The 22162-nt window shown below is 47.4% G+C and overlaps 1 protein-coding gene across 2 annotated transcripts in view; it reads left to right on the forward strand.

Annotated features, from left to right (window-relative positions):
- Positions 1-19027, forward strand: part of LOC141092521 (T-kininogen 1-like) — a 97256-nt gene extending 78229 nt beyond the window's left edge. The window contains exons 10-11 of one of the 2 annotated variants that reach the window (XM_073578741.1): positions 11081-11167; positions 18240-19027. In XM_073578741.1, coding sequence (XP_073434842.1) covers positions 11081-11167; positions 18240-18944 — 792 coding nt within the window. In that variant the 3' untranslated portion in view covers positions 18945-19027. The remainder of the gene's footprint in view (positions 1-11080; positions 11168-18239) is intronic. The other variant, XM_073578742.1, reaches the window with a different exon arrangement.
- The last annotated feature ends 3135 nt before the right edge of the window (positions 19028-22162 follow it).

Consider the following 22162-nt stretch of genomic DNA (forward strand, 5'->3'; position numbering starts at 1 on the left):
TGCTTATGGTGGTGAAAGTTTATAAGTGATTCGTGACGCCACCTGTGGTGTTCGGCAATAGAGATGTAAGCCGACGCTGCAGACAGATCCTCTGGGACAGATGGTGTGGTGCAGCAGTGATGTTATAGCCCTCCATAGACAGGGCTGTAGTCCCAGGGCAGTGTAGGTGAAGTGACACTTGGATGGTGCAGTGTCAGGCGCATGGGATGTGGCAGTGCCGGGCAGGTTGGCGCAAGAATAACTGGAGGACACCAGGGCATGTAGTTCCAAAGCTTTACTCACAGTCTGATGCAGGTACAGGTGCCCGCATCCGTGCCGTGTCCTCCGGGTCAGGAGCTCAGCCAACTGCCAGGCAAGATGAAGTACTCCTTTCCAACACTCCGCCAACATATGAGCCTTTTCTGAACATCTCCTCTTATAGCGCCTTTGAATGAAGTACTCCTAGTACTGAGTTACACTGGAGTTCCTCCTGTCAGATGTTCCTATGAACACTACTTGTACGGCAGACAGCTGTAGCCTGCTTCGGGGACTCCTTGCTACTAAGTCCCGGCTCACTAATATGTTGCTGTTGTGCCCCTAAGTCTTGTGTGGGAATAAAGTGGTCACTACTTCTATTCCTCCGGTGTCTGCTGCAGGACCAGTAGTGTCCATACAACCTCAGGAACCGGACCCCGGCCTTGCGCTTAGAACTTGAAAAGGGTTGTCCTCTAACCCTGGTCCTTGTTCTCTTATTCTCCTCACGTTCCGTGCTAATCCATCTTCCCAATGGAGAATCAAGCTTCCTTTCTCTATCTCTTTCCTGTGCCAGCAGACCCAGATCACTGTGGCCTGCTGCAGCACTTCCTTCTTCCATCCCTCTCCCGGAGATCTTCTCTTTCTCACACTCTGTCCTTCTACATCCTCACTCATTCACTGAATGAAAGACTGACTGACTGACTCAACTCTTCCCGCTCTTTTGTGTGAACTAAACTCCACTCACCTCCCAGCACGTTTCGTATTCCAAGCAGGGAGCCACCAAGGGGTGCCATGCTACACTCCAAGCAGGGAGCCGCCGAAGGTGCTTTGCTACACTACTTTGTGGTGTGGAGTGCAGGTGTTGAAGTGTGGTCAGGTGTCTCCACCTTACCTGGATGGTGGGGTACCACACCTCAGGAGGAGGTGCAGTACCTCTGTGGTGACTGAACCCTCAGGGGCGCCACATACACCCCGTTAAACACAGAATGTCCGCAGGCTGCAAGAAAACAAAAGTTGACAAATACAGGAACATACAAAATTTTTGTAATGCTAATAAACAGTTCTTATCTAATCTCAATATGAGAGGCGCTGTCTCTTGAACGTTGCAGAACACGTTAACATACTACCAATAATTTAAAGTGCTATTTCAAGCATTATCACCAACACATTTCTTCATCACTTCTTTCACATTTTCTACTTTCTTTTATTAACCTTAAGTGACAACCGTAGATACCTGGTTCGCCACCTGCATTTTTCAAATCTTCATCTTTATTCACATCTCTTTATTAAAACATTCTATGAACTAGATTCTTTATAAAAGCTATTCTCTATTAATACTGTCATAAGACACACTATAAAATACTTCACAATAATTCTTGTAAGTGCTGGACACCGCTCCCAGCTGGGATTTCTTGCAGTGTCCTTAGGATGGAGCCAGGCTCCAAGGTTGAGGTAGTTCTTATTTATAAAAGACCTATGTAAAACCAAGAAAGGGCACCTAAGGAGGTGCAAACTATTTACATACACAGTTCCGGATCACTCAGTGTTCATGATCTCCACAGTTCAATTATGAAAAATATGCTGCCAACGCAACTAGGCAAAAACTTGTAAAACCAAAGTGAACATGATAACAAAAAGAAGGCACGATGGAAGGTTTCTTTATTGGGGGTCCCCTCCTGGGGTACTGGAAGCTGGTTTTCTTGGCTGCTGCTTCCATAGAAGAATTTTTTGACATCCTCTTCCTGCAGACGGATTCACATAGGACGAGGTGGTGACAGCTGGGAGGATTGCTGCCTGAGGTTCCTTGGCAGGAGTGATCACCACTGCAGGGGGTATTCCTGCTGGGGGTACATACGCCTTCTCCTTTTTATAGACCGCAATAAATTCCTCAGGGATGCGGCGGATGTTCATGGCATACCATCCTCTTAACACCTCATGCCGGGTGAAGGTCACATACTCCCCTGGTTGCAGATCTCTAGCAGGGTGTCCCTTCCTCAGGTGTTACTCGACATCCCTCCTGCTGAAGAACAAGTCACTGATCCTCTTCGGGTCTGCAATGAACCCGAATCCTCTCTCCTGATTTACATTGAGGACCTGTCCCCACCCAGCTGAGTCCCGGGGACCGTAGTGACCAGCACGGACCTTCTCCTTCCGGTCCAGATCAGGGCCTAGCAACGCTAGTCTCCTCTACTCCCTCTCCCTCTATTCCGCCGCCAGCTTGCGGAGGGTCTGTTGGTAGTAAGGTTCTCCCTCCTCCCGGGACCTGCTTTTACCCACTACGGATAAGGGTACCACCGCTAGGGGTTCAGGCGTTCCCCCCCCAGGGATCAGACTCCCGGTCCCATACAAGGTCCAGCACGACCTGTCCTGACGCTGCCACTGGCATACACCCCAGGGCCCTCCCAGGTGCAGGGACAGCAGACGTACCTGGGGCCTCCTGGCAGTGTTCTGGCTCCGGTGCAGGCTTGAGGCGGTGGGCAGCTGCGGGGATGTCCACAGGGGTAGTCTGTCCGGATGTCGGCGGTGGTGGAGCAGATGGCGGCTCCGGGTCAGCAGGAGTCTTCAGTGGGACCTGCGCGGCCGCGTCAGGTCCAGGCGGGAGCACTGCCTCAGCTCCCAGGCCCTCCGGTGGCTCTTCCGGACAGGCAGCGACCAACTGTACTGACAGCGTAGAGATGTAAACGGGCGCTGCCCGAGAAAAGTCCGGTGCGGCGGTGGTGGGTACCGCCGGTGAGGACGCCAGTCATACTTGAAAGCAGATGGACAAATCAGTATCTGAAGGTGCCAATGAACCTCAGCTCTCTCACAACCACCTCATACACCACGTTTGGCTAACAGATATCTCTTGAAATTCGCTTATACACATAAATGATTGGCTGATGTGTTTTCACTGAATAAAATAGAGTATCTAATGGGAGAACAAAAGGGCATTTGATATCAAACTTTATCTCCCAAGACATAACCCATCTGGAAAAAGTTGAGAGACCCCATACACATTATATTGTAGGCTGGTTCCACTAAATAGCCAGCTTTAATATAATGTGTTTAGGGGTCTTTACACTGAAAATAAGTTAATGTAATCATCATGGTTTATCTCTATCTTTCATTAAAGTTTTTGGTTTCTCATCTGAGAGCAGCATGATGTAGGGGCAGAGACCCTAATTCCAGGGATGTGTCACTTACTGGTCTGCACAAGGTCATTTTGATAGAATTACTGTATTATATGCTGAAGATCTACCAGTTTTCGGAATGTTAAGCCCTGTATAACCCCATCGCCACCACTGATTGACAGAAAGTTGCTAATTACTAGTCATCTGGTGATAATCTCCTGGATATAAAACACTGTTTTTATTGAACCTGCAACAAGCAGCCCAGTGAGTGATGGTGTTGCAATCAGGGTCTCTGCCCCTACTTCATGCCTCACTAAAATTACATATCAAAAAACTGCTAACATATTCCCTTTCAATATATGCAAATCGTGGTGGACCAGGTCTTGAGACTTCCACTGATCACTCAAAAGACCTCTTACACAGCTCAGGAGGCAAGAACACACATCTCCTGCCTGAGAGAACTCAAAGAGAGGACTATAGAAAGTCACAAGCTTTCTACTGGAACCAAACTCTGTGTGAGCTCTAAGGTAGAAGCTGTCCACTCCTACCACTGAGATGTGCACACGCTGCGGTTTTTGCTGCGGTTCCGCTGCGGTTTTGGCCGCAGCAGAACTGCAGCAGTTCAGAAATGGCCGGAGTGAGCCTCCCAACCCCCTGGAGGAGGCGTGGGCGGAGGCCAACATGACGGGGGGGTTGGAAGGTAGTGAGGGAAGGGTTAAAGGGGAGGGGGAGCTAGGGGGTATTAAAGGCAGGGTCTGGGGGTAGCCCGCCCTCTGTTCCTGTACCCAGCTCCTGAAGCAGTTCCACAGAACTTACCGGATGGCTGGAGTGGACCGGGTCCTGGACAGACTGCGGGCGGCAGCGGCGGGGCGTCCTCCTGGGTGGCTGGAGGCGCAGGTGGCTGGACTCCTGCAGGAAGCGCCGGCGCGGGCCGAGGTGAGGGAGTGGAGGACCCGGCGGGCGTGGCCTCCTGAGCGGCTGTCCCATGATGCTGCGCCGCAGGCCTCTCGTCGCCGTCGGAGCCCCTCCCGGGACCCTCCAGGCCGCGCGACGCTGCCTTCCCCATCCAGGGGAGTGCGGCCTGGGAGGAATCCATGCAGGCGGGGAGGCCCTGCGGCGGTGTCCGGACCTTCGCCCCGGGCCGGAAAGGGGGCGGGGCCGGCGCGCGCCCGACAGCATGCAGCACCAGGAACTTCGGGGGGCCACGGCGGGTGTCGACGTGCCGCGCGGCCTGTCCCAGCCAGCGTTTCGGTCGCCGGCGGTGAGGCGTTGGGGGGGACCCGATCGGTGTGGGGGGCGCTGCTGCGGGGTCCCGGCAGCGGCGCTGGCTCCTGACCCCCCGAGGATGTGCCACAGCCCTGCGGTTGCAGGGGGTCCGGAGTGCAGCCCGGCCGAGTCGCGGCCGGCTGCCAGAAGACAGGAGAGGAGGACGATGTCGGGCTCCCAGTCGGCGTTGGGGGCCCTGGGCGCCCAGGTGCCCTGTGATGGCCTGGCTGAAGTGACTCTCGTGGGGGGGGCCGGGAGCCTCTATTTACGGAGGTACCGCGGCCTGTTTCTGGCGGGGGGTCCTGGTCTTCTACCCCGGCTCAGGCTGCGGGGGTGTCCGGGCAGCAACGGCGAGGCGGTGAGTTCGGCCTCGAGAGGCGTGCGGTCCACGAGACGTCAGGGGATCCAGGATTTCCGGCTGGAGGGTACACAGCCCCCTCGCAGCCTGGTGAGTATGCGTCCATGTCCCCTGTTTGTCACCCCCTATTGTCTTCATCAGTGGTGGCGGGGGGGCTCATTAGCAGAACCTAGGGGCGGTGGGTTCGAGGCTGGGTTGAGCAGTTCAGGTTCGGCTGGGGGAGTAGGTGGTATGCTGGCGGATGTGTGTAGCTTGCTTTTGCGTTTGGAGCAGGGTTTTGTGGGGTCGTCACCGGTGGCTGCGTGGGTTGGGCCACAGGGTGGCGGGTTGGCGGGTCAGGGTGCGAATGCGTCAGGCCCTTGCGTCAGTATGCCGGTGTCGGTGTCGGTGCAAACCGAAAAGGAAAAGGAGTGTCGTGTGCATTTGGATGATCGTGCGCATGGCGAGGTGTATGTGTGTTTTGAGGGTTCGTTGGGGGCCCATTTGAAAAAGGAGGTGAAAGAGCGGATTTGGAAGGATGAATACGTGGAAATATTTTCGCTATTGCCTCTGGAAAAGTTTAATTTGGACAAAAGTAAGAAAGAGGATAGCAAAAAGGAAGAGGAGGAAAAGCGGAGGTGGCGCTTGATTCCTCAGACATTTGTAAATTGGCAGCAGGCGTTTGCTATCTTGGTGAGTGTTATTGGGGAACAGGCCCCTGATAATTGCTCCACATTATTTTGTTATTTGGATGCTATCAGGGAGGCTTATAGAGTTTACGGCGGTCAGGCGTGGCTGCGGTATGACGAGCAGTTTCGTCAGAGGAAAGCTGTGCGTCCGGCTATCCGCTGGGACCAAAAAGACATTGGCTTGTGGATGCGTGTGATAGCGCAAAATAAGTCTGGGAGTTCCTTTCTTGGGGGGGCTGGAAGCACCAGCCAGAATAGCGGCACTGCCGGCTCAACGGGTGGTGGGGGTCAAGGGCAGTCGGGGACGCACAAGGCGGGGGTTTGCTGGCAGTTTAATGACGGCCAGTGCAAGTTTGGGGCCAACTGTAAATTTTAAACACCTCTGCTCCAACTGCAACGGTACTTCACATGGGGCATCAAAGTGTTTTAAAAAAGGGAAGTCCAAATCCGGCGGGGGTAATTCGCAAGGGGGAGACTCCAGTGAATCTGGAAAGGATGGTCCCTTATCTAAGTAGATACCCTGATAGGGTAGGTGCGGGGTTGTTGTATTCCGGTTTTCAGGAGGGTTTTCGGATTCCGGATCCTCCGTTTGAAATTCCGTTAGTTTTGAGAAATTTGCGCTCTGCTTTGGAGCATCCGTCAGTTGTTTCGGAAAAGATCCGAAAAGAAGTTTCGTTGGGTCGCATGGCGGGCCCTTTTGAGTCTCCTCCTTTTCCGAATTTGGTCGTTTCCCCGTTGGGGGTGGTTCCGAAGAAGGAGCCCAATAAGTTTCGGCTCATTCGGCATTTGTCTTACCCACTGGGGAGGTCGGTTAACGACGGTATTGATCCGGAGATTTGTTCAGTGGTATACTCTTCATTTGATGAAGCGGCGAGTTGGGTCCGGCAGAGTGGTCGCGGGGCCCTGATGGCTAAGACTGATGTTGAATCAGCTTTTCGTTTGCTTCCGGTTCACCCAGACAGCGTGCGGTTGTTGGGCTGTTTCTGGGAAGGCAGGTTTTTTGTAGATAGGTGTTTACCTATGGGTTGTTCTTTGTCTTGTGCGTATTTTGAGGCTTTTAGTTCTTTTCTTGAGTGGGTCGTGTGCGACGCTTCTGGTTGCGATTCAATAGTTCATTATTTGGACGATTTCTTGTGCATTGGCCCAGCAGATTCTTCACGTTGTCTTAGGATTTTGAAAGCGATGGAATGGGTGGCGGACCGGTTCGGGGTTCCGCTGGCGCCCAGAAAAACTGAGGGCCCCAGTACGTGTTTGCGTTTTCTGGGGATTGTCATCGATACTGTTGAATGGGAATTTCGGTTGCCGGAGGACAAGCTTGATGATTTGAGTTCTGAGGTGGTTCGCGCAGGTCGGTTGCGGAAGATATCGTTGCGGGACCTTCAGTCGCTGTTGGGAAAGCTTAACTTCGCTTGTCGGGTGATGCCGATGGGTCGAGTTTTTTCACGTAGGCTGGCTAGCGCTACTTCGGGGGTTTGGGCTCCCCATCATTTTGTGAGGTTGTCGGCAGAGCTCAGGGCCGATTTGGTGGTTTGGGAGTCCTTTTTGGAGAAGTATAACGGTCGTTCGTTGGTGATGGCCGATGTGGTCTGCAACGATGCTTTGGATTTGTTTACAGATGCGGCGGGCGGATTCGGTTTTGGTGCCTATTTCGGTGGGCAATGGTGTGCCGGTCAGTGGCCTGCTGCTTGGGTTTCGGCGGGGTTGGTGCGTAACATCACGTTGTTGGAAATTTTTCCGATTCTGGTGGCTGTTCATTTGTGGGGTCAGGAGTTTCGGAATCGGCGCGTTCGTTTCAATTGTGACAACATGGGTGTTGTGTGCGCGATCAACGGTCTTACTGCATCGTCCCCTCCAGTGGTCAGGGTTTTGCAGAAGTTGGTGCTGGTATGTTTATCTTTGAATGCGCATGTGACGGCGACACACGTGCCTGGGGTGAAGAATGAGATAGCTGACTCTCTTTCTCGCTTGCAGTGGGATCGTTTTCGTTCCTTGGCCCCGGAGGCGGAGTTCGAGGGTCTGATTTGTCCGGAGGAATTGTGGAGGGTGGCTTACGAGCCGCTGAGTCATTGATCGTCTCATCTTTGGCACCAAAAACCTGGGAGGCCTACCGGAATGTGTGGCGTGCGTGGGAAGAGGTCGTTACGGCTGGCTCCATCAGTGGGGCCAGGCTTGAACAGGAGGGTCTGTTGTTGTCATGGTTGGGGCAGGGCGCAAACGAAGGTTGGTCTCGGGCAAAGGTGACACGCTTGTTGGCCGGACTGTCTTTCGGTTTTCGATTACGTGGGTACAGGGATTTGACAAAAACGTTTTTGGTAAGACAGGCGGCGAAAGGTTTTCACCGCTTTCGGGGGGGGGGTGATTTAAGGCGGCCCGTGTCGTTTAATATGCTTGAGCAATTGGGACTGGTTTTGGGATCGGTTTGCGCTGATGGTTATGAGGTTGCGTTGTTTCGTCTGGTTTTTTCCTTTGCGTTCTTTGGGGCGCTGCGGATTGGGGAACTCGTGTCTCACAATAAAGAGTCTGTGGGTGGGTTGTTAGCCAGGGATGTGATTTTGACCGCTCAGGGCGTCGAATTTTGGCTGCGGAGGTCAAAAACGGACCAGTCTGGGAATGGCCGTCGAGTTGCGTTGGGGGATGTCTCTGGTTCCAGGATGTGCCCGGTTCACTGTTTGGCTAGATTTTGGGACCTTTGTCCCAGTCTGGGTGGATCTTTGTTGTGTCATGCAGATGGCGGGAGTCTGTCTCGGTATCAGTTTGTTGTGGTGTTCAAGAAGTCAATTCGGCTTTTGGGGCTGGATGATTCTAGGTTTGCTTCGCATTCTTTTCGGATTGGTGCGGCGACTGAGGCAGCTGAGCACGGTTTGGGTCCCTCTTTTATTCAGCGTATCGGAGGTTGGAGGTCGAGTCGTTATCGTAGTTATGTTCGGCCTTAAGGCATGTTGGAGGTGTGTCCGGTTGGTATTGTTCAAGGGGTGGATTTGATATTGCAAGAGTTGGTGAGTTTCTTTGCGATATGTTTCTGTGAGTGTTGTTTTGTGTTTCAGGTATGGGTCCGCTGCTGGTCTGGATATTTGGTCACTCCTTTGTTTACTGGGGAGCGGTGAGAGCTGATGTCAGGACTGACAGCAGACAGTTGGGAATTTCCAGATCGGTGGCTGTGGTGCGGTGGATCGGTTTTCGGGGCCTGGCGTGGCGTCGGGTGTTGCCGGAAATTCGAGAGTGCGTTCGTTTGGACCGGGCACCAGACGTTCTCATTCTTCATGCTGGGGGTAATGATCTGGCTGTCCGTCCCTTCCGGGAGTTGATCAGGGACATTAAGCAAGATTGCTTGCGGTTGTGGGTGACTTATCGGGAAGTCACGATTGTGTGGTCGGAGATTGTGCCACGCAGGCGTTGGCGGTCCATGAGATCGTTGGAGAAGGTCAATCGGGCCAGGATCAAGGTTAATAGAGCAGTGTCCGCTTTTATAGTTAAAAACGGGGGAGTTGCCGTGCGACATTTCGATTTGGAGAAGGGTGAGGGCGATTACTGGTTGGCGGACGGTATTCACTTGAATGCAGTGGGTTCCGATATTTGGGCCCTTGCCCTTCAGGAGGGTATAGAGAAGGCTGTCGCTTGGCGGGTTGTGGGGGACTCGGGTCATTGAGGTGTTCAAATGCCCCTCGTTGTGGCGGTTTTGGGGGAGGGGGAGTCCTTGAAGTCGGTGGAAATTGGTTTGGGAGACTCTCTGGGTAGGGTCTCCTTCATTTAAAGGTATGGTGGTCGTGATCTGGTGAAAGGTGGATGGGGAGTTTTCCGTCGGAAGAGGGCGGATCCCCAAGGAGTTTGTGGACAACATCTACTGGTGTGCTGGTGCTCCCGAGCATGTGGGGTAACGGCTGGGAGCAAATGTTCGGGGGTTGTCCTCGATATTTGGTTATTTCACCACGATCTTGTGGCTTCAAGGACTTCTCCTTCCAGGGGTTAATTTCATTGTACTCATGTTGTTTATGATACAGTGTTTATTGTTTGTGTATTGTTATAATAAAAGGCTGCTGTGGCCATAAAATTCCAAAAGAAATATTGGTGTCCGTGTATTAGTGGGCGCCGAGGTGGGGGTGGTCATTTTATGGTCACGGTGGGGTTTTGGGGGTAAGTCAAGATACTTGATATCCCTGTGCGAGGTAAATACTTGACAATACCAACGTCAAGAAATGGCCGGAGTGAGCCTCCCAACCCCCTGGAGGAGGTGTGGGCGGAGGCCAACATGACGGGGGGTTGGAAGGTAGTGAGGGAAGGGTTAAAGGGGAGGGGGAGCTAGGGGGTATTAAAGGCAGGGTCTGGGGGTAGCCCGCCCTCTGTTCCTGTACCCAGCTCCTGAAGCAGTCCCACCCTCCCTCCCTTTTTTATGTTGGGTTGGTAGTACGTGATTCTATTTTGGGTCATGGCGGTTTTGGGGGAGGGGGAGTCCTTGAAGTCGGTGGAAATTGGTTTGGGAGACTCTCTGGGTAGGGTCTCCTTCATTTAAAGGTATGGTGGTCGTGATCTGGTGAAAGGTGGATGGGGAGTTTTCCGTCGGAAGAGGGCGGATCCCCAAGGAGTTTGTGGACAACATCTACTGGTGTGCTGGTGCTCCCGAGCCTGTGGGGTAACGGCTGGGAGCAAATGGTCGGGGGTTGTCCACGATATTTGGTTATTTCACCACGATCTTGTGGCTTCAAGGACTTCTCCTTCCAGGGGTTAATTTCATTGTACTCATGTTGTTTATGATACAATGTTTATTGTTTGTGTATTGTTATAATAAAAGGCTGCTGTGGCCATAAAATTCCAAAAGAAATATTGGTGTCCGTGTATTAGTGGGCGCCGAGGTGGGGGTGGTCATTTTATGGTCACGGTGGGGTTTTGGGGGTAAGTCAAGATACTTGATATCCCTGTGCGAGGTAAATACTTGACAATACCAACGTCATGCAGACAGTGTACAGTAGCATGTTATCCTATGGGATTTACAATTTTCTGTGCACATGCTGCGGATTTTTAACTGCGGAAAAGCTGCGGTTTTGAATCCGCAGAAAGAAATGACATGTCAATTCTTTTCTGCGGATTCTGCTGTGGTTTACCATCTCCTCCATTGTAGAGGTGATAAACCGCAGGGAAAACCGCAGGCCAATCCGCATGTAAAACCGCAGGTCATTTTACCTGTGGTTTTACCTGCAGTTCCGCAGATAAAAAATCCGCAGACCAATCCGCAGTGTGTGCACATAGCCTAAGAGGTCTTTAGAGCGATTGTTTGAGGTCTCAGAGATCCACAACCCACTATATTTTATATATTGCCAGCCCCTTGCCCCTTTCCCCCACCCCAGCAAAGGGCCATATAAAAAAATAACCAAAAGTTAAGGTGTTTTTTATTATGTATGTTTGATGTATCCTAACCTTATTTTTCTTTCTCTGTGTCTTTTTTATATTAGAATAACCTGGTTTGTCAAGCCAATATCAATGTTGCAAATGAAACAGTGAACATTCAACCAGACTACATCTGTAATATACCTGATCGGGTAATCTGAAGTTCTTTTTATATATGCATTCAATTTGCGCGTGTACAACAGATGATCAAAAAAAATTCACAGGACCTTGGCTCAATGACATGTCAGTAGTCCGCTTGTCTGCGAACCTTCTTCTGGGTGCCTCTTCTGATTAGAAGGCCAGGCATAACGTCACACTTGCATTGTGCTGCATAAATGAAGCAAAAGCAGGTCTAATCAAAAGAGGAGCCGAGATTCCAGCAGGTAGGATGAGGTTTGCAGGGCTCTAGTCTGGCTGCATACGACTATCAATGTGCCCTCTGGAACAGGTTCCTATTCATCTTTTTCATCATCTCTAATGTGCACCATAGGTGCAAATATTATTTTTCTACATAGTTAAAGCGAACCTGTCATCAGGATTTTGCTAAGTAAACTACAGACATTGTCATGTTGCTGCTGTTATACTGATTAAGATGATTCCCAGGGTGAAGAAATCCATCTTATGGTTGTTGTGTAATCAGTGTTAGAAGTTTGCAGTTAATTAGATGCTCATGCTCCACGGGGCTGAATTGTAGGTAGAGTCTTACAGTTGTGGCCAAAAGTATTGACACCCCTGCAATTCTGCCAGATAATACTCAGTTTCTTCCTGAAAATGATTGCAAACGCAAATTTTTTGGTATTATTATCTTCACTTAATTTGTCTTAAATGAAAAAACACAAAAGAGAATGAAGCAAAAAGCAAAACATAGATCATTTCACAAAAAACTCCAAAAATGGGCCAGACAAAAGTATTGGCACCCTCAGCCTAATACTTGGTTGCACAACCTTTAGCCAATATAACTGCGACCAACCGCTTCCGGTAACCATCAATGAGTTTCTTACAATGCTCTGCTGGAATTTTAGACCATTCTTCTTTGGCAAACTGCTCCAGGTCCCTGATATTTGAAGGGTGCCTTCTCCAAACTGCCATTTTAGATCTCTCCACAGGTGTTCTATGGGATTCAGGTCTGGACTCATTGCTGACCACCTTAGAAGTCTCCAGTGCTTTCTCTCAAACCATTTTCTAGTGCTTTTTGAAGTGTGTTTTGGGTCTTTGTCCTGCTGGAAGACCCATGACCTCTGAGGGAGACCCAGCTTTCTCACACTGGGCCCTACATTATGCTGCAAAATTTGTTGGTAGTCTTCAGACTTCATAATGCCATGCACACAGTCAAGCAGTCCAGTGCCAGAGGCAGCAAAGCAACCCCAAAACATCAGGGAACCTCCGCCATGTTTGACTTTAGGGACCGTGTTCTTTTCTTTGAATGCCTCTTTTTTTCTCCTGTAAACTCTATGTTGATGCCTTTGCCCAAAAAGCTCTACTTTTGTCTCATCTGACCAGAGAACATTCTTCCAAAACGTTTTAGGCTTTTTCAGGTAAGTTTTGGCAAACTCCAGCCTGGCTTTTTTATGTCTTGGGGTAAGAAGTGGGGTCTTCCTGGGTCTCCTACCATACAGACCCTTTTCATTCCGACGCCGACAGATAGTACGGGTTGACACTGTTGTACCCTCGGACTGCAGGGCAGCTTGAACTTGTTTGTGTCATAGTCGAGGTTCTTTATCCAACATCCGCACAATCTTGTGTTGAAATCTCTTGTCAATTTTTCTTTTCCGTCCACATCTAGGGAGGTTAGCCACAGTGCCATGGGCTTTAAACTTCGTGATGACACTGCGCACGGTAGACACAGGAACATTCAGGTCTTTGGAGATGGACTTGTAGCCTTGAGATTGCTCATGCTTCCTCACAATTTGGTTTCTCAAGCCCTCTGACAGTTCTTTGGTCTTCTTTCTTTTCTCCATGCTCAATGTGGTACACACAAGGACACAGAACAGAGGATGAGTCAACTTTAATCCATGTCAACTGGCTGCAAGTGTGATTTAGTTATTGCCAACACCTGTTAGGTGCCACAGGTAAGTTACAGGTGCTGTTAATTACACAAATTAGAGAAGCATCACATGATTTTTCGAACAGTGCCATTACTTTTGTCCACCCTCTTTTTTATGTTTGGTGTGGAATTATATCCAATTTGGCTTTAGGACAATTCTTTTTGTTTTTTTTTAATTTAAGACAAATTAAATGAAGATATAGTAATAATACCAAAGAATTTGTGTTTGCAGTCATTTTCAGAAACTGAGTATTATCTGACAGAATTGCAGGGGTGTCAATACTTTTGGCTACAACTGTATCTGCTCTAGTATGTCTCTATGATGAGGAACATATTAGTGCTTTGGGGCGGCTTGTGGGCAGGTCTTTCCTTGATTTCTCTGGCTTAGGCCAGGGTCACACTGGCAGGAAACTCGCACGAGTCTCGCATCTCAACACCTGGGCACGGCTGCAGCACTTGGACCGAAGCGCTCAGCTGCATAGAAATACATGCAGCCGCACACTCCGGTCCCGGGTGCCAGCGGCAGTGCCAACACAATAAAGACCTTTCTTTAAACTCACCTACGCCGCTGTCCGATCCATTGGGCATCGTTGGTCTTGGTCGGCTGTTTCCTCTCTTCTTGAGATTGCCATCCTCTTTCTTCATGTGGATGATGCGTCTTATGTCATCCACACAGTGTCCTCCATTGCGCACCTGCTCAGGTGTTCTTCTTTCTGCCCTGCTGAGAGCAGAGCAAAGTATTGTAGTATGCATGTGCCAGCACATTTTGTCTTTTGCCTGCCCAAATGCATTACAATATTTTGCTTTGGCCTTGGCAGGGTAAAGAGAAAAACTCCTGCACGAGAGCTCAATGGAAGACACTGTGTGGATGACGTAGGACATATATATATGTGACAAAATGACTGGTAAAATGCTGTAGGGAAGATATGCTTCACTGTGGTTAATGGCGTCTGTGATATAAAACCCAGATATTTTCCTCCAGCACACTAAAGCTGGAGTCACACATAGCGACTTACCAGCGATCCCGACAACGATATCAATGTGTCAGGATCGCTGGTAAGTCGCTATGTGATCGCTGATGAGCTGTCACACAGTGGGGTGAGAAGATACAGCTAATTTGTATAATGGGCTGAGTTTTATGTGGATATCCATAGAGAGGGTGGGAGGATGTTCAGCTTATTTCCATCCAGGGTGTGGTCTGGAGCTTAAACAGCTGGCCTCTAGAGGAAGTAGGGGTTCAGTGTCTGGAGGGGAACACTCCAGAGAAGTGTTTGTGGTTTGCTGATACCTGAAAAGTGGGTCTTGCTAATCCCAAGTGGGCTGATCCCTACTAATACAAGGACTGTGTTTAGTGCTACCATTTTGTTTTAATTTCCTGTTTTGCCCAGAGGGTCATGTTTACTTTGTGCTTCACCTTGGTTTATGCCACATCTAATAAACCAAGGACATTCCTAAAGCAACAGTGTTCCCGTATCTACCTCCATATACAGCCAAGTGAGCCGATCTACCACTATATATATGTATATGGGTCGCCCTCCCAGGGCTGTGGGGTACTCGGTATCGGGCCGGTATCGGTGGGATGTGTCACAGCAGCGGTGACCCGGACCATGGCCCTGGGCACCCAAGTAATAGGAAGATGTGAATGGTGGGATGTAGTTAGATGAATAGTTTGTGACGCCACCTGTGGTGCTCGGCAAGGGAGGTGTTAAGCCGACGCTGCATGCAGATCCGCTGGGACTGATGGTATGGTGCAGCAAAGATGTAAAAGCTCCCCACAAGTGAAGCTATAGTCCCAGGGCAGTGTAGATGTGGTTGGCACGGGGATGTAACGGTGCCGGAAAGGTAGGAAGCAGACAAGACACAGCGGGGTGCAATTTCTGTACCTTTACTTGATAACTGCAGTCCAGGTCCTGATTACAGATGGTATTGGAGCAGGCTAGCCTGGAAACAATTCAGGGATTCTCTCTCAGCAGATGGGTTGTGCAGTCTCCTTACTAGCGCTTATTCGAATGAAGTACTCCCAGCACTGAGTTACACTGGAGTTCCTCCGGACAGATGTTCTCAAGAACCTCACTTGCATGGCAGACAGCTGTAGCCTATCTTGAGGACTCCTCTCTCCTAAGTCCCGGCTCACTATCCAAGCTGCTGTTGTGCCCTCAAGTCTTGGATGGGAGTAGGGCAATTACAGCCTCCTACTCCTCTGGTGTCTGTTGCAGGACCGTTAGTATCCATACAACCGTGGAGACCAGGCTCCAGTTCATGCACTCTCTCCAGAGATGAGCTCGTCCTCTGCGCTCTATCTCAGCGCTCCTTCCACATGTCTGCACACTTCACTCTCCGCAGACTAACTAACTAGCCACCCCTTCCTCTTGGCCCTCAGAGAGCACTCCTCCCCTTAATCCTGGTTCAGAGTTCCCCCTGCTGGCCTGGATAGATTGACTGCGAGAGAGACCCATCATTGCCTCCAAGCCTGGCATTACCCTCCCCTGGAGGAAGGCAAAGCCACTGTGGTGACCATACCCCTGGGGGCGCCACATATATATATATATATATATATACTAGCTGAAAAGCCTGGCGCTGTCCGGGCATAGTAACTAACTGTGGTTAGTTACAACAAATTATAATTATCCTCCATCCCATAGTCCCATGCCCATATACCCATCATACATATCCACCATCCCATAGGCCCGTGCCCATATACCCATCATACATATCCTCCATCCCATAGTGCCAAGGTGCCTTGAGAAAGAGGCGAAACGCGTGTCGGTGGCGGCGCTGCTTGTTGTCCTGGTGGAGTTTAATATGGGTAAGCACTATTGCATGGGATAGTGGGATTTTTTTCAGGATGCGCACCTGTTAGGATCTCTCTTTACCTTTTTATCCCTTAAGTATGGCCCATATCCATCATAAGCACTAAGCACTTTATATTGTAATCTGTAGGACTAATAAGCAGCGGACATTATCTGATCCTTCAATTTTGTCATATATGTATGTAATTTGTTAGTACTATATGTTTAATAAATCTTGTCATTTTTTTATGATATTGGACTCGTACTCCATTTCTTCCTGTGTAACTTGTTCTGCACATGCGGCAGTCAGACAGTGTTGTTATATGTCGGTGTCTGGTGCTCACTATCCGTTTTCAGTGATAGTGCAAGTAGACTGCAGCATAGAACAATGCTGTCTGTCTCCCTCATATGAGCATGCTGATTTGCTCTCTGAACAGCGTTATAAGCGCTGCTCCCAGTAGGCTAAGAGTTCTCCCTGTTGTCCTCATGCATAACCCATTTACTACAGAAAACCTTTCTGCATACTTCACCAGAGCTACATCATTAACAGCCTGTAATACACAAATGATGCCATTTTGAAAATGAATTGTTTTTGAAAACTGTATTGATTTTCCAAGATCTTTTTCACAGAATTAATTTATTATCATGGTAAAACCCCGGTAAGGTTCATGCTGGTAAGAGATACTACAGTGGGGAAAAAAAGTATTTAGTCAGGCACCAATTGTGCAAGTTCTCCCACTTAAAAAGATGAGAGAGGGCTGTAATTGACATCATAGGTAGACCACAACTATGAGAGTCAAAATGAGAAAACAAATCCAGAAAATCACCTTGTCTGATTTGGCAAGATTTATTTTGCAAATTTTGGTGGAAAATAAGTATTTGGCCATTAACAAAAGTTCATCTCAATATTTTGTGATATATCCTTTGTTGGCAATAACAGAGGTCAAAGTTTTCTGTAAGTCTTCACAAGGTTGGCACACACTTTTGGTGGTATGTTGACCCATTCCGCCATGCAGATTTCCTCTAGAGCAGTGATGTTTTGGGCCTATCACTAGATAACACAGATTTTCAAATCCCGCTAAAGGTTTTCTATGGGGTGGAGATCTGGAGACTGGCTAGGCCACTCCAGGACCTTCATATGCTTCTTACAAAGCCAATCCTTCATTGCACAGGTCGTGTGCTGAAAGACCCATCCACGTTTCATCTTCAATGCCCTTGCTGATGGAAGGAGGTTTGCATTCAAAATCTCACGATACATGGCCCCATTCATTCTTTCATGTACACGGATCAGTCGTCCTGGTCCCTTTGCAGAGAAACAGCCCCAAAGCATGATGCTGCCATCCCCATGCTTCACAGTAGGTATGGCTTTCTTTGGATCCAACTCAGCATTCTGTCTCCTCCAAATACGACGAGTTTTGTTTCTACCAAACAGTTCTACTTTGGTTTCATCAGACCATATGACATTCTCCCAATACTCTTCAGGATAATCCAAATGCTCTCTAACAAACTTCACATGGGCCCGGAGATGTACTGGCTTAAGCAGGGGGACACGTATGGCACTGCAGGATCTGAGTCTCTGGCGGCGTAGTGTGTTACTGATGGTAGCCTTTGTTACGGTGGTCCCAGCTCTATGCAGGTATTTCACTAGGTCCCTCCGTGTGGTTCTGGGATTTTTGCTCACCGTTCTTGTGATCATTTTGACCACACGGGGTGAGATCTTACGTGGAGCCCCAGATCGAGGTGGTCTTGTATGCCTTCCATTTTCTTATTATTGCTCCCACAGTTGATTTCATCACACCAAGCTGCTTGCTTATTGCAGATTCAGTCTTTCCAGCCTGGTGCAGGGCTACAATTTTGTTTCTGGTGTCCTTCGACAGCTCTTTGGTCTTCACCATAGTGGAGTTTGGAGTGTGACTGTTTGAAGTTGTGGACAGGTGTCTTTTATACTGATAACAAGTTCAAGCAGGTGCCATTACTAGAGGTAATGAGTGGAGGACAGAGGAGCATCTTAAAGAAAAGAAGAAGTTAGAGGTCTGTGAGAGCCAGAAATTTTGCATGTTTTTAGGTGACCAAACACTTATTTTCCTCCCATAATTTGAAAAATAAATCTTGCCAAATCAGACAAGGTGATTTTCTGGATTTGTTTTCTCATTTTAACTCTCATAGTTGTGGTCTATCTATGATGTCAATTACAGGCCTCTCTCATCTTTTTAAATGGGAGGGCTTGCACAATTGGTGGCTAACTAAATCCTTTTTTCCTCACTGTATATATGCACAAAAATAACAAAGTTTCCAAAATTATTAATGCAGTCCGGGAACTGAAAGAACCTGATTTATCCTATAATGATGTCGAAATTTGTGTTTTATTTTGGGTTTTTTTTGTTTCCACAGAAACGTTTAGCTATAAAAGGTTTATCACCTCTTCGCAGGGTGACATTTCTTCCTGGATTACAAAAAAGAGCATCTCGTTCAACTGAAAAAATAAAACGCAAAGGGAATGAACCAGATCACAAAGAGCAGAAACATGGGAAAAAAGAAAATAAAGATAAAAGAGATAAAAAAGATAAAAAAGACAAAGGACATAAAAAACATAATGGCAAACATGATCATTCATCTGAAGAATCTACAGAAGACAGAAGAAATAAGCCACAAGTCCTACCTAGACCTACACAGAAAGCAATTCCTCAAGTTCCAGACATATACACCAATGTGCTTGTGAAAACAACCGAAAAAGCTAACCCAACAAGTGAGACTAAGGATCATGATCCGACATTGACACAGACTCCTACACCATTCATACCAAACATTTCACACCCTTTACCACTTACACCAGCAGTTCCACAAGATGGGATTTACCCAAATATCCATGAGACAGTTATATTAGATTTTCCATCATTAGACCTTGAAGATGTCCCAAAGTGTCCTGGAAAGCTCTGGCAGCCATTACTGCCTATTCTCCAAATTGTCACTGATAAACCATTTATTATTGAAGGTCTTGCATTTCATGATGATGATCTACTTCTTCCAGAAATTGAAAAACAATTACCAAGTCTAGATGTAGGTGGGGTGTTCACTGATGACGACCTAGATTTCTAGAGTTAAAAAATAAAACAATAAAATCTATTTCTGTATATAAGCTCAGTTAAAAATTAACATAATAAAGGTTAAAAAAGATGAAATTGTGTACCTCTTTTGAGCCCTTGTGTTCTTTTATACCCTATACTAATAAATAGCATAACTAATAGCACAAACTCCATTTTTGGGAACCCCCAAAAATGTGACACATACAGTATATACACAAACTCAAAAACGCTGCTGTGTTAAAATGGACTAAGGCTAAGTTATCACAATGAGTTTTTGACATTGCCTATTTACAGTTCCATCAAAGTAGATGGGATTTATAGAAATCTAATGCACATTGTGCTAGTTTTTACATAGTGTAAACTGACCTACAGTTTTTGAAATCCTCAGCATGCCAATTTCTCTTGCAGGTAAGCTGCACTGAGTTTTATGTACAAACTAGACGGAGGCCCGATGCTATCGCATCGGGTGGGCGGTAATGTCATGATGGGGGCAGGCTTTGCAGTGTTGAGAATCTCTCCCCCCATGTGCTCACCCACCTATCCACTCTCTCTTTCCCCATGTGCTGACTTCTCCCCTCTGTGCTCTCTTCTTTCACCTGTCTACCCCATGTGCTATCCCCCTTGACTGCTGTCTGTCTCCTTCCTGGGCTGTGTTCTCCCTTCATGTGCTGTCCCTTTTGAGCGGTCTACCCCCTGTGCTCTGTTTCTCTCACCCCTGTGTCTGACCGTGTACAGAACATACCACATCTCCTGGGAAGGGGAGGAAGCAAAAGACAATACTGACATTACAGCAGGAGATCGCAGAGGATTCATTTTGTGAGGTAAAATATTGTTTAAAAGCAGTCAGTGAAATATTTTACCTCACAAAATGAATCCTCTGTGATCCCCTGCTGTAATGTCAGTATTGTCTTTTGCTTCCTCCTTCCCAGGAGCTGTGGTATGCTCCGTACATGGTCAGACACAGATAATTTTTAAAATGAACTTCCGTTCATGGGAAAACCCCTTTAATGTGACTGGATTCCTCTGCCTGTAGCCATGTCGTGCATCTGCTGCCGGGATCAACCAAATGATTCACTGCGCCTGCGCGGAATTAGTACAGGCGCAGTTCGACGGTGTTCCGCTGGTGGTACCACGCAAGAGGCTGCCTGAGTTTGTGAGTGTGGTGCGTACGGCGTATAGAGTGTGTGTGTGGTGCGTATGGCGTATAGAGTGTGTGTGTGTGGTGCGTATGGCGTATAGAGTGTGTGTGTGTGTGTGGTGCGTACGACGTATAGAGTGTGTGTGGTGCGTATGGTGTATAGAGTGTGTGTGGTGCGTATGGCATACAGAGTGCGTGTGGTGCGATGGTGTTCCACTGGTGGTACCGTGCAATAGGTTGGTACCAGCAGCAGTTTCCATATTGAGACACCCATCACTTGGGTGTCCCAATATGGCGGTCGGTGAACTTCCTCCGCTTGGAATTCTGGGATACGGTGACATCTGGACAGAACAGGAAATGAAAACATTACAAGGCAATTATATAAATAGATAAGCAAGGCATATATGTTTGTATTGCATTTCCACTGCGGAAACGCTCTAAAACACATGTAATCCACTTATGCCTGTATCAATAAAGTTTTATCTAAATCGAATACCGTGAAGTATAAAAAATAAAACAGCATTATTTACATGATGAGATACTAAAAAAAAAAAAAAAACAACGCAATGCCAAAAATTAGGTACAAACTACATGCTGGGATATGCATCAGCAGTGAAACATGCAGGCGCAGAGACTCGAACATATTACTCAAGCACGCCCAAGATACGCGGATAACACCCGAGTATGCTCTGATAACACAATATCTGAGCACGCTCGCTCATCAGTAATATAAACCCATGAAAAAAAATGCAACTTAACCCCTTTACCCCCAAGAAGCCTGTTTGCATCTTCATGACCATGCCAAATTTTACAAAACTGACCTGTGTCACTTTATGCACAATTCTGGAATGCGTCAACAGATCCCACTGCTTCTGAGACTGTTTTAGGTGATACATTGTGCTTCATGATAGTGGTAAACTATCTTCAATATGATGTTTATTTGTGAAAAAAAACAGAAATTTGATGACATTTTTGCAATTTTAAAAATTTTCATTTTTATGCCCTTAAACTAGAGTTAGGTCACAAAAAATAGCTAACATTTCTTACATGTCTATTTTACATCAGCACAGTTTTTGAAACACATTTATTTTTTTTATTAGGAAGTTATAACAATTAAAAGTTGACCAGTGGTTTCCAATTTTTCCAGCAAAATTTACAAAACCATTGTTTTTACGGATTAGGGACCATATTACATTTGAAGTGACTTTGAGGGGCCTATATGACAAAAAATACTGAAAAAAGTGACACCATTTTAAAAACTTTACCCCTCAAGGTTCTCAAAATCACATTCAAGAAGTTTATTAACTCTTCAGGTGCTTCACAGTAATTTTTGGAAAGTGGAAGAAAAAATGAACATTTAACTTTTTTTTCGCAAAAATGTTAATTTAGACCCAAAATTTTTAATTTAAGCCAAAAAAATTGTTGTGCAATTTCTCCTGAGCATACGGATACCCCTAATGTGGAGGAAAACCACTGTTTGGGCACATGACAGGGCTCGAAAAGGAAGGAACACCATTTGACTTTTTGAATGCAAAATTGGCTGTAATAATTAGCGGATGCCAGGTTGGAGAACTTCTAATATGCCTAAAAAGTGGAAATCCCCTCATAAGTGACATCATTTTGTAAACTAGACCCTTCAGGGAACTTCTCTAGATGTGTGGTGAACATTTTGAACTCCCAGCTGCTTCACAGAAGTTTATAGCTTTGAGCCATGAACATTAAAAAAATCACATTTTCCCCAAAAAATGACTTTTTAGCCCCAAATTTTGCATATTCACAAGGGTAACAGGAGAAATTGAACCATACAATTTGCTCTGCAATTTCTGCTGAGTACAATGATACCCAATATGTGGACTACTGTTTGGACACACAGCAGGGATTGGAAGGGAAAGAGTGCCATTTGACTTTTTGAATGCAAAATTTGCTGGAATAATTAGCGGATGCCATGTCGTGTAAGGAGAACCCCTGATGTGGAAACCACACACAAGTGACACCATTTTAGAAACTAGACCCCTTGAGGAACTTATCTAAATGTCACATTTTTCCCACAAGAATGTTCTTTTAGCATCACATTTTGCATTTTCACAAGGGTA

The sequence above is a fragment of the Dendrobates tinctorius genome, unplaced genomic scaffold (genome assembly GCF_039654945.1).
Source record: "Dendrobates tinctorius isolate UK_male_01 unplaced genomic scaffold, ASM3965494v1 ptg000060l, whole genome shotgun sequence".
Lineage (NCBI taxonomy): Eukaryota > Metazoa > Chordata > Amphibia > Anura > Dendrobatidae > Dendrobates > Dendrobates tinctorius.